Source organism: Nannospalax galili, unplaced genomic scaffold (assembly GCF_000622305.1).
Source record: "Nannospalax galili isolate Female #2095 unplaced genomic scaffold, S.galili_v1.0 scaffold85, whole genome shotgun sequence".
NCBI lineage: Eukaryota > Metazoa > Chordata > Mammalia > Rodentia > Spalacidae > Nannospalax > Nannospalax galili.
In genome coordinates, this window is record NW_008358866.1 from 3,235,016 (window position 1) to 3,248,586 (window position 13,571).

Genomic DNA, 13,571 nt, shown 5'->3' on the forward strand with positions numbered 1-13,571 from the left:
GTGAAAATACTATGTCAAAGACTACAAATTAATAGGATCCACTATGCCTATATATTCATGCCACAAATTAACAGGATCTACCATGCCTATACATTCATGTCACAAATTAACAGGATCCACTATTTCATATATTCCTGTCACATCCACCTACTTCTCTCTCCCCACCCCTTCCCAGTCCTTTATAGCTTTCTTCTCTCAGCTTTTAAAATATTCTACATGTGAAACAAAGCACACACTTTTGTTTGCTTTGTGTCATTTAGTATGGCATCTTCTAGTTTTATTTTCCCACAAATGATAGAATGTTCTTCTTCTTCACTGCTAAATAATACTAAAAGATATGCATATACCATATTTTATTTAACCCTTCATCTCTAGCCAGCTACCTAGGCTGATTCTCTTGTCTTGGCTATTGTGAACAGTGAGCAATTTATATATGAATGCAGCTATCTCTTTTGTAGGCTGACTTTATTTCTTTCAGATTTTTAATTGATATGGTAGTTCTATTTTTAGTTTTTTTTTTTTTTTTTTTTTTTTTTTGTCTTTTTGAGACAGGGTCTCCCTGGAGTCCCAGTTGCCCTGGAACTCACTATGTAGACCAGGCTGGCCTTGAACTCACAAAGATCTGCCTGCCTCTGCCTCCCAAGTGCTGGAACTACAGGCCACCACACCTGGCTGGTTTTTTTGTTTTGTTTTGTTTTTTAATGTGATGAATCTTGATACTGTTTTCCAAAATGGCCACACTAGTATTTACAGCTTGGTGTTCTTACTCCTTCACACCCACACCAGTATCTATTAATTTTTGATGGTGGTCATCTAATTATGGTGAGATGGAGTAGCAATATAGTTTCTATTTACATTTCATTGGACAATGATATTGAGGAATTTTCACACAGTTCTTGGTCATTTGCATTTCTTTGAAAAATATTCAGATGTGTTCATTTTTAAATTGGAATTCTTGAATTTGTTAGTTTTCAGTTTTTGATATTCTAGACGTTAATCTTCCTCAGATGAACAGCTGGGAAAGATGTTTCTCCCATTCTTTGTGTGTTTTCCATTCTGTAGATGGTCTCTTTACTCTGCTTATCATTTCTCTTGAAATAATCCCGTGAGCAAATTCTTGCTCTCATTTTCTGTGCTTTTCGAGTCTGATCCAGGAAGTTGTCTGTGCTAGATCTTTTGTACAGGATGAGAGAGAGAGCTCAAATTTTAATCTTCTGCATGCAAATATCCAGTTTCCTCAGCACCATTTGTTGAGAAGCTTCCCTTTCTCCTATGTGTGTGTTTTGTCATCTTTGCTGAGAATCAATTGTCTGGAGATACATGGATTTCTTTATCCTGTTCTACAAGTCTTTTTTTTTTTTTAATGTCAAGCCATGGTATTTTTCTCACTGTATCTCTGGCTTTGCTGTTTATACTCAATATTCCTTTGGCTATTTACAGTCTTTTACATGTTCATATTAATTTTAGTTCTATGAAGAATGTCATTGATATTTTGGTAGAGGTTGACTTTTCAGTAAAATGCTTTGAGTAATACGGACTTAACATTAGTTCTCCAACCCATGAACATGGGAGACCTTACCTTTACTGTCTTTGATTTCTTTCAACAGTTTTATAATTTTCAGTGTAGAGATCTTTCACACCCTTAGGCAATTATAATTTTAGGGCTATTTCTAGGGATTTTGTTGTAGCTATGATAAACAGGATTCTGAATTCCCATCTCTGTGATTTCTTTGCTGGCATGTAGACCAACTACTGGTATTTATATATTGATCTTGTACAATGTATATTTTTTGTGAATGAATTCATTAGTAGTCTTTTGGTAACCTTTTTCTATGTTTAATATCATATGTGCCAACCAAGATTTCAGCCTTAACTTCTTTTTTTCTCATTTCTGAAACTAAAATGATAGTGTATTGAATAACAATGGTTATATTAGATACCCTTGTCTTATTCCCGATTTTTAAAGAAATGCATTTTTTTTCCATTCAACATCGTATTGGCTATGCTTGTCATGTACATCCTTTAATATGTTGAGGTATGATCCTTCTATACTAATCAAGGGCTTTTTATCATGAAGCCATGTAGAAGTTTCTCAAATGTTACTTCTAGATCTCCTCAGATGACTGTGATTTTCTTTTATTCTATTTAGGTACATTCATTGAATTGTGCAAATTGAACCATCCCTGCAGCCTAGTAATTATTCCAACTTGATCATGGCATGCTTTACCTGTTTCATTCTTTGACTTCTTGAGACAGCATCTCACTATGTAGCATAGAGTATCCTCAACACATTATATAAGCCAGGTTAGCAACCAACATTCCTCCTGCCTGTCTCATGGACTCCAGGACTTCATCATGCCTATCAGTATGTGATCTTTTTAATATGCTTTCATATTTAAATTAAGTGTATTATGTTGAAGATTTTTGCATCCATTGCAGTCATCAGATATTGGGCTATAGCTTTTTGTTTTTGTTATTGTGTCCTTGTCAGGTTTTGGTATCTGGGTAATGTGGCCTGAGAATGAGTTTCGAAGAAATTCTTACCTTCATATTTTGTTGTAGTGTAAGGTACTTTGGTATCTTTTATTGTGTTTCAAATTTGTGGAAATTCAGTAGTGAAGCCATCTGGTCCTGGGTCTTTGTTGGAGAATCATTACTGGTTTAATCTCATGATATTGTTGTTCTTAGTTTCTTAAATACTTTTCTTTCAATTTTGGTAGGTCACAGTTGCCCACAATCTATTTTGTCTACATTTGCTAATTTATGAGCACATTTTCTGGCAAAATATCCCCTAATGCTCCTTTGAGTTTCTAGTAGTATCAACTGTAATGTCTTTTATTTCTGTCTATTTGGCTCTTCTCTTTCAGCTAGTTTAGCTTTCACTCAGGGAACCAGCACTTGTTTCAATGGTCCTTTATGGGGTTCCTTTAGGCTTTATTCCATTTATTTGTGTCCTCATTATGGTTTCTGTTTCTGGTTTGGTTTGTTGTCATTTTTCTAAGATCTTGAGATGCATCATTAGGTTGAGATCTCTTTTTATAGTATGGGCACTCATTGCTATAAATTTCCTTCTTGGTACTGTTTTTGTAGTTTCTCCTGCTGTTGATTTCAACTTCCATTCCACTGTGATGAGAGACTAGGAGCTTAATTTTAAAAAATACAGATAATGTATTGATGAGTGGTATAGTCAAATCACATACTATTACTATGTTGGAGGCCCTATCTCCCCTTCAGTCATAGTTGTCTATAAAGCCAGGTGCTCTGATACTTAGTGCATATAAATATATCTTTTATGAATTATTTCTTTGATCAACAAATAACCTTTTTTTCTTATGATTCTGTCTTACAATATTATTTTGTTGGCTATAAACATAGCTGACTATTCTTGGTTTCAGAATCCATTTGTTTGGAATATCACTCTCCAACATTTCACTTAAGATTGTGTCTTTCTTATAAGTTTTCTTACAGACACAATATTATTGCATCTTTCTTAATCCAATTATCTAGTCTGCATCTTTTAATTGGAGAATAAGCTCATTTATATTGAGCTATCGTCAAAAGATATATGCTTGATTGTATAATTTTCTTCTTGTTGTTTTGAAGCCTTTTTCTTCTTTTATTCATCTTTAGAGTTTGATGGATTACTGTACTGATGTTTGAGTGTTTACTACTTTTCATTCCTGTATCTTCTAGTAGTGTTTGGGAATAAGCTATTTTTAATAGCACGGCAAGTATTATAGTTACCCTTCCCCCCAACCCCCAGTTTCTGTTTTCCAGTTATGTTTAAATCACATATTACTTCCATCAAGGCTTTTTGATAAGGACATATACATCCTTTACAACCCTTTGGAGTCTAAGTAAAGGGATATGGAGAATACAAAAAAAAAATCAACATACCAATGAGTTTTCAGTTTCTCAGTCATGAGCCAAATTACTATTCAGACTTATTTTCTTCATCTGTAAAATGAGTGGGTGGACAGAGGCTCTCTAAAAATTTAAGTCACCAAGAAGAATTACTCTTATTGGTCAAGATGTTCTTTCTCTCTCACTGGTCAGGACTAATTCTAATATTGATACATGCCATTCATTTGTATTTATAGCAAAAACTTATAGCAAAAAACTACAAGAATCTGAAATCTCACTTACTTTCCTTTAAATCCTAGATAAATTATCTAACTTTCAACATAAGAAAATACAGCTTAAGACATGAAGTCAGATTTGAAGAGTAGTTTTAAAAAAAACTATTAGAAAAAAAATGTGGGGCTGGAGAGATGGCTCAGTTGGTGTTTGTTGTGAAAGCAAGAGGACATAAGTTCAAATTCCCAGAGCCTTGTAGATTTGGACATTGTCATGATTCCTGGAAGCCCAGCCTTGGGCAGAGACACGTGGATCCCAAGAGCTTGCCGGCCAGCCAGCATAGTGAGCTTCAGGTTTGGTAAGAGACCCTGTCTCAAACAAAGTTAATAAAAAGGCAGACAAAACTACCAGCTGTCTTCCTCTGGCTTTTACATGCTCACACACAGTGTGCACATCTATACACACAGGTGCCTAACACACACACATACACACACACACACACACACACACACACACACACACTTCCATAGTCTTAGAAACAAAAATAAAGCCAGACATTGATGGCCCATTCTTATAATTATAATGCTTTGGGAGGGTGAGGCCAGTGGACCATGAGTTGGAGGCCAGCTTTGGCTAATAGTGAGATCCTGTCAGTCATCATACTGTAATATACATTACATTGGTAAAATTTCCTATGCTGTTTAAGCTTGTTGAAATGGACTCTGGGAACAGAGAGGCCCTTGCTTGTTTCACACTCAAGCATGTTTATGTCAATTGTCTTCCAAAATCTACTGGCTCTGTAATGGGGAGAGGGAAAACCAGCAAGCAGATCAACATATTAAAAACATGATGTCCTTGAGAACAGCTGGAAGGCATTTCCAACATTGTTATCTCATGGTGGCAATGGAAGTTGGAAGCTCATCCATGGAGAGATTCTCAATTGGAAACTCCAGAATGACTGTTTCTTCTTCAGCTGATTTCTGCTGAATGTTGTAAGTCCTGATTTGCTGTTACTTTTGCTCTCTCAATCAGGCTACTCCAGTCATCTCTGCTGGGTGCTATGAGTACCTGCTTTGCTATTACCTTTGCTCTCTCCATCAGCCTACTCTACTTGTCTCTGCTGGATGCTGTGGGTGCCTGATTTGATGATGCTTTGCTACCTGCTGTTTCTATCTATCTGCTACTTGCTATTTGTTCTTTTACTTTCATTTGCTACATGATTAATAAACTCACTCCTATCTGAAAGTGTGGCTGTCATAGGTCATTCTCTGGATTGTTCAGAACACACACACACACACATACACACACACACACACACACACACACACACACACTAACCTAAAATTAAAAATTATTCTCTGACAGAAGCCAAGAAGATCAAGTTATGCCAACCTTAAGCAAGATAATCTTAGAAATACAGGAAAATATACAGGCTTAAATTATTTCACATATTTAAAAATGTACCCACTTTAGGGCTCAGTGAGTAAAGTTTTGCCATGCAAGCATGAGAACCTGAGTTTGATCCCCAGAACCCACATTAAAAAAAAAAAACCCTGGTTGTGGTGGTATGTGCTGGTAATCTGAGCCCTAGGGTGATGAATACAGATACATCCATGGGCCTTGCTGGCCAGCCAGCCAAGCCTAATCACAAGCCCTAGGTCCTAGTAGGAGATCCTGTCTCAAAAGCCAAGGTGAATGGTTTTGAGGAAAGAAAATAGAAACTGACTCCTGACCTCATGCTTATACACACATGTGCACATGCACCCACACCCACACGTGCAATTACACACACGCACACACACACACATGCATGCACACACCAAATATATACCACACACCAGCACCCATACACATGACTGTAGCTGCACATTCACACACTCCATATATATATATATGTATATATATATTCGTTTTTGAAAATCCTGAAAGTAAAAGAAAATAAGATGTTAGAGGAAAAAATTCGCCCAGGCAATCCTTGTTCACACACATTAGAAATATTTTAAATTAGAAGGGTTCAAACAAATAGGTTTTATGGGTTAGTAAGAACATTCACTAAATTACAGCATGTGTACTGAAAAGGAAGATTTATAGTCAACTTCAATGTAATGTTTGAAAGATTTTCTCTGTATCATTTTCTAAGGTAAGGATGTTTTTGACTGTGTTTAGCTTGTAAATGTCATATTTTTTCAGTGTTTATATAGCTGATAAAAATGGGAGTTTGAGTCTCAGACTTTGCACAGTCAGTAAAATAACGTGTCACTTTACAGTGTGATCTCTTCATCTTGAGGCACAAAGAAGCAATTAGGGAAAGCCTTAATTAGAAGCTTGTATCCTTAGAGCATCAGTCACAAGACTCAGTCAGCATTGAAAGGGAAGGGCCCTCTTAGTTCAAGAAGTAACAAATATATTGTGTCCTTCAGAAAGTATCATTTACTGAATAATTTTAGAGAAAGAAAAGTGTGTTTCCTTTTTTTTTTTTTTAATCTTTTTGAGACAGGGTCTCCCTGTAGCCCCAGCTAGCTTGGAACTCACTATGTAGACCAGGTTGGCCTTGAACTCACAGAGTTCCACCTGCCTCTGCTTCCTGAGTGCTGGGATAAAAGGTTTGTGCCACCACACCCAGCATTTTTTTTACTTACTTTGAGACAGGATCTCACCAGGCTACCCAGACTGACTTTGAACTCACTGTTTCCCAGGCAGGCCTTAAAAAAATGTGTTTTTTAAAAGGAAAAAAAAAATCAACCTCTTTACTTTTCTCTTCCTGCCCTAAAAAAAAAAAATCAAGTTTGATTAAGGCTTTCATTGTTGAAAAGAAAAATGCATCTATTTTCCAGAAATGTTCATTAGTTCACAATAATACGATTGAGCACTACCAAGTACAAGCTTTAGGGGCTATGAGCACATCCTGACATCACAGAGACTGTAATGAGCAGGTACTGATTTCACAGGCAGGATGAGCAGGACCCTGACATCACACAACGTTGAGTGAGGCTCTGTTGTCAAACACAGAGAACATGAACAAGCTGTAACATCATACTGTCAGAATATGAGTGCTCATATGGTTGGGATATTAGCAGACCCTGATATCACACATTTGGATATAAGCATTCTGTGAAATTACACAGACCTGCTTAGAGATCTCAAGCTTGCTCTGTTCCTTAAAGGGTGAATCATTGGAAATTCTTGTCCCTCGGGGGATTCTTGTTCTAGCAAGAAAGATATACTATTAATTGATAAATGAAGAAACAAGACAGAAAATTCAAAGACTGAGAAGAGGCATGTGTTCTGGGACTGGGAAAGGGCTCTGAGAATATAATAATTCTGAGACATTACCAGCGAAAAGAGACAGCATCAGGTCGGAGGGAACCAGACTGGAGTGTGCTAGGAATTGCAAAAAGCTCCTGGCAGCCACAACATTGTGAGAATGGACAGTGGAGGGTAAGACAAAGACAGAGTTATCAGGAGTTACCATGCAGGGTTCTGCAACCAGAAGAAAAGCTTGGATTATTTGTAACCATTGTTAGAAGCCATTGGAAGACTCTAAGATTAAAGGGTTAGCACGATCTAATTTTTATCTAATAGATAAGAAGTAGGAGAGTGGGTTTTGTGAGAAGAATACAGACTACAAATGGCCAAGACTGGAAGGAATAGATCAGTTAGAAGTCTGTTGCCTTGTGACTCTGGGTGAGATATAGGATCTCTCTAAACATGCTTTATTATCTGTCCAACAGGGATAATTCTGCACAGTTACTAAGAGCATTTAATGGAAGAATATATGTAGAGCTCACAGGATGATGGTAGTTAATAAATAATAATGGTAACCTGAGAATTCTATCCGATGAGGTTGACTTTTAATATTAAGTGGAATGGCTGATGTGGCCTCTATGCACCTTTGTCCCACTGAGGAGCCATGCTGAATTACACCAACATGCCTGACCATTACTCTGAAAATCTACCATGTCACCAGGTGTCGTGACGCATGCCTTTAATCCCAGCACTTGGGAGGCAGAGGCGGGCAGATCTCTCTGAGTTCAAGGCCAGCCTGGTCTACATAATGAGTTCCAAGACAGCTGGGGCTACAGGAAGACCTTTTTTAAAAAAAAAAAAAAAAAAAAAAAAAAAGACAAGACAAGAAAATATACCATCCTTTACACTGAAAGAACTCAAGAGTCTCATGTACAATGTCTGGTTACAAAGGTGTTAACCTTCAGTTTGCAGTGATCTTAGGATAGGACATCTTCCTATCAACATTCTAAGACATGTCTCATGACACTTCAGGCATATCATTAAATAATCATACTATGAAATGGTAATGCTTCCCTTGTTTTATACATCATTTTAGATGTTTCCATGTTTTCTCTATATGAAGGGTCATCACAATAGAAACCCAAAAAGTGTATTGTTGGTTTTTTGGGTTTTTTTGTTTGTATTTTGTTTTTGTCTTTTTGAGACAGTGTCTCCCTCTAGCCTTAGCTAGCCTGGAATTGACTATGTAGACCAGGCTGGCCTGGAACTCACAAAGATCCATCTGCCTTTGCCTCCCAAATGCTGGAATTAAAGGCGTGCACCACCATGCCCAGCTCCAAAAAGTATATTGTTAATTGAAGTTGCCAGCACAGGAATTTTCCTCCTTCTGGGACTACAGCTAATTGTGATAGAACACCCGAGTGGGGATGGCATCACCACACTGACAGTTTGCACAGATACTGCCTAAGAAGTCTCATTTCAGAAACAATAGTTTAAAAAGCTGATCATAAAGATTTCCCCAAAGAAATTCCAGGAAAGTGGGGTAAGGAACCTGGGGACATGCAGCCTGGCAAAGGACAGTGTCTGTGGTGACAACTAACCTCCAGACTTTCCTAATCATTCTTGTCAGTGAAGAGCATGCTTCAAAGACAAAGAGCCATAAATACACTCAATCTATTTGGAACCCAAACCACTTTTACCTGCATAGGTCCAGATTTTAAGTCTTGAGAATTTGGACTGTCCATCAGTAGATATATCCCTAGGAAACATTAGGCCCATTTGGGGATCAGCCCTGCTCTGACCTCTCACTTCTGTAGAGATCATGTGATATCTGATTATGCTTCACCTCTTGGATTTCTAGCTAATAGGAACACCATCATCCGAGTTTCAATTCTGGCTTCAGGAGTGACCAGCCTCTAAGGCAGGGGGCACTGCCTGCCTGTGCCCCAGCCTCACCTGAAAAAATGAAGTAGTAACAGAACCTACCTTGCAGGGTCACTGTAAGGAGGAAAGCCAGGAAATGCTGCATAAGTATTTAATTCTGAGAAAAAAACAGATGAGCTTTCAGAACAAACAGGATCGGGGAAGCATACAGACCCAGGAAGGAGGGAGGAGGCATGACAAAGGAGAACGAGCAATAGTCTGAAATGGAGACAAATACTGGTGACTTTCCATACTGAATCTTCCCAGTCATGCATAATAAAATGGGCCTACTTCCCTGATACAGAAATGACTCTAAACTTGGTTCAGAGAAAGAAGCAAAACAGAGAAGGTGGGTAGGTGGCAGGATGGCAGGAAGGAGGGGAGGGGACTGGATAGGAACAGGGAAATGTGACGACAATGGCCTGAAACCAGAAAAGCCATGAAAAGCAGGTGGCAGTCTCTGAGCCTCGGGATGTGTTTCCCACTTTTCTTCAGAATTGAATTTGTGAGAAAATAATGTTGTCTTGAAGAGCGATTGTAAAAACATTCTCAGAGCCCTGCTAGCAGTGGAAGCAACAAAATACCACCACTAAGAATTTTTTTTTTTCTGCCAGGTAAGTAATTGCACTTAATTTGACTCACCTTCCCAGAAACCTCTAGTTTTTTCTTGTCTTTTAGTGCTTGACCAGACAACATTTTCATTTCAACAGCGACACCTAATACAATGAGCGGTACAATTGCTATGAGTACAAGCGTTAGCTGCCAGCCATGGATTAAGGATATGATGATTCCTGTCCCAAGATTGGTTACATTCTGGGTAACTCCAGCAAGCCTGGAACCCATAGCCTGAAAAAACACAGCAAATTAGAGACACTTTTTTTTTTTTTTTCTTTTTGAAGCAGGGTCTCCCTGTAGCCCCAGCTGTCCTGGAACTCACTATGTAGACCAGGCTGGCCTTGAACTCACAGAGATCCGGCTGCCTCTGCCTCCCAAGTGCTGGGACTACAGGCATGCGCCACCATGCCCGGCTCTAGAGACACATTTTTATATTATCTTTAAAATGCAGTTTTATGTATTCTTTAAGGATTAGGACAACTTACTTTCATGCAAATACACTGCCTTCTCAGCTAATGTTTGCTTACGATTTTTTACTTTTAACTTTTAAAAACATTTGAGAATTTTCCTTCATGCATATAAGGTGTTTTGATCAAGTCCACGCCTACTCCCTCCCTTCTAACTCCTCCCCTATCTCCCCATCACTTTTTCCTAAACAACATCTACTTTTTTTTTTTTTTTTTTTTTTCTCCTTTTCTTGGCGTGTTTGTGTAATGCTGCACATGAGTGTGTACCCACGCGGAGACCAGAGCAGGATGGTGGGTGTCTTCTTACTCTCTGCCTTACTACCTTGGAATAGGGTCTCTCTCACTGAACCACAAGCTTCCAGTGAGCTCTTGGAATCCACCTGTCTCTGTCCCTTCGTGCTAGGGGTACAGGCATGCACAGCTTTGCTTTGCCCATTTTGTTTTGTTTTTTAATGTGGATGATGAGGATTCAAACTCAGGTCCTCATGTGTGCAGAGAAAGAGATCTTATCCACTGAGCCATTTCCCCAGCTCCTATCTGGTATTTCAATACCAAAAAAATCTTTTATGTATCAGAGTTCTTCAAGCAAGCTCTGCAAATCAGCATGGTAAATGAGCCTGAAAACTATTCCAAAATGGAAATAGAGGAAGATTAAACACTAGCTACACAACTGCTTATAGTTTAAGGTTTCTATTTTTCATTAAGGATATTCAAATATATCTGTGTCTATTTGAAACACTCATTATGTTTAAGTTACTTGAATTTGATTTGGAAAAGATACTGAGTGGAACATTATGGAATTTAGTTTATAGTAAGCAGGTATCAGACCTTCAGTTGGAAGGCCAGAGAGTACATGATAAATGGGTTTCGGTATTGTATTAAGCAGTAGTTAATCTGCAAGGTAAATTCATCCCACCCCCCTATGATGCACACATGCTGTCTGTGGTAGAAGCCATGCCCTCAAGCCATTTAGCATTCCTGCTCTGGTCACCAGACCGCTCTCTCTGCAAATGCTCATGTTGCTTTCCCTAACATTTCTTCTATCCACGTGGAGCTGGACTCAAGTACTGGTCATGATGGACTTCAGTCTAATATGGTATCTTAGTTTCTTTTCCTGTTGCTATGGTAAGATATGATATGATAAGATACCCTGACAAAAGCAAGGAAGAAAGGGTTTATTGTGGTCTGCAGTTAAGAGTAAATCCATCATAGTGGGAAAGTCAGGCAGCAGGAGCTTGAAGCAGCTGGTCATATCATACTCACAAACAGGAAGCAATGCTTATGCTCGGCTCACATTTTCCTTTTTTTATAATTTTTTTAAAAATTTATTATATTTTATGTATGCGTGTATTGCCCGCATGTAGGTAAGTGCATCTGTGTCGTGCAATGCCTGCGGAGGTCAGAAGAGACCATCAGATTCCCTAGGACTGGAGTTATGGGCCGTTGTTAGCTGCCATGTGGGTGCTGGGTTTCAAACCTGGGTCTTCTGCAAGAACAACCAGTGTTCTTAACTGCTGAGCCAGCCCCACGTTTTCCTTTTTATACAGTCCAGCATGCTAGCACAAGAAACGGTGCTGCCCACTTTTAGGACAGATCTTCCTACTTAATTAACCTAATCAAAAGAATCCTTCACTGGCATATCCAAAGGCTAAATAATCCCTTACAGGTTTCCTTGGAAGCTTGTCTCCTAGGTGATTCTAGATTCTGTCAAGTTGACAGTTAATACTAATCATTACACATGGTATTATGGTTTGAATATGAGGTGCCCAAAAAACACTCATGGGTTGGGGACTTGGTATGTAGCTGGTAGCACCACACTGGTGGGAGGGGTATTCTGGGAACTTTAGGAAATGGGACCTAGTTGGAGAAAGTATGTCACTGAGGTTGGTCCTCAGGATATCTTGTCCCCAGCCCCTTCCTGTCTTGTTCTGTTTCTTGTCAGTAATGATGTGAGTTCCTCCTCTGCAACATGCAGCCAATGCCATGATGTTCTGTCCAAGTACAAGAGACAAAGCAACCATGGGTTGGCCTCTATGTTGATTTCATTTACTTTGGTCACATCAATAATAAAAATGACAAATACACACAGCTACTGCCATCTCTGTGACTCTGGAAAATCTCTTCCAACTCCAGAACTGAGAAAGTACAATGATTAATGACCAAAGCTTCTTACTACTTTGAATTCGTTGACACATCCTTTATAACTCCCCAAATCAATCCCTCAGCATCATTTAATACCCATCTGACATAATCAATGGACTGAGAGGTAGTGGGGGAAAAGTTGCCACAACTACCCAGGAGCATTAAATTCCTTAGCAGGGAACCAAAACAGGGCTGAAAGAGCTAGCATGAATAATAAAGCAAATGTACTGTTTGTGGTGCAATCAGTGAGTTTATAATGAAGAGACCCTTTACACAATGTGCACAGGTCAAAGAGCTGAGTGGCATAAAAAGAGCTGTCTGCACATTTCCCATGTGAAGGTCAAGGATAGCAGCCTGGAGAGAATCTGCAGCACAGAGATGCTACAGTGCTCCTGTTCTCAGCACCTGCAATCTCACACACAACTCATTTTCACAGCAGCTGCTGACAGACAGCAATACTCAGAACATCCCCCACAGGCACAGCAGGGACATTTCCCTTGTATTTAATTTTTCAAACACATGCAGGTCCTGCTTTGGATGGTTGCAAGAGCTAAAGGAAAAAGAGATCAAAAAATGACAAATTCTTGCTCTCTGGGAAACACACTAGACTCAGGGACTTTGTACTTGCTGATCTTTTAAGATCACTCCTCTAGATACCTGCAAGGATTGCAGGACTGCAGCTTTCCGGCTTTTGGGCCTCTTGCCTACACGACATCACTAAAGTCTCCCCTTCCTTCTTTCCTTCCTTCCTTCCTTCCTTCCTTCCTTCCTTCCTTTTTCCCCCTCCTTCCTCCCTCCCTCCTCCTCCTTCCTTCCTTCCTTCCTCCCTCCCTCCTCCTCCTCTTCCTTCCTTCCTCCCTCCCTACCTCTCATAAACCCACCAGAATTCAGTCATTGTATTTCAACTCCAATGCCTCTACCTAATCCTAATCACTTCCCAAAGACGCAACCTCTACACATCATAGTTGGGTTAAGTTTCCATCTTCGTAACATATTTAATCCTTCTTAGTACAGGTTACATTTCAACACATGAACTTTAGGGGAACACTCAAAGTCTTAACAAGTGATGACTTTATTTTTATTTGTGATTCATCTATTTTT

At 39.1% G+C, this 13,571-nt stretch overlaps 1 protein-coding gene across 4 annotated transcripts in view; it reads right to left on the reverse strand.

Moving 5' to 3' along the window:
- LOC103725176 (multidrug resistance protein 2) overlaps positions 1–13,571 on the reverse strand; it is an 87,577-nt gene that overhangs the window by 21,185 nt on the left and 52,821 nt on the right. For 3 of the 4 annotated variants that reach the window (XM_029558320.1, XM_029558321.1, XM_008822487.3), the window contains one exon: positions 9,889–10,092. The exons of the other annotated variant lie outside the window; for it this stretch is intronic. In XM_029558320.1, the coding sequence (XP_029414180.1) occupies positions 9,889–10,092 (204 nt within the window). The remainder of the gene's footprint in view (positions 1–9,888; positions 10,093–13,571) is intronic. 4 annotated transcript variants of the gene reach the window in all.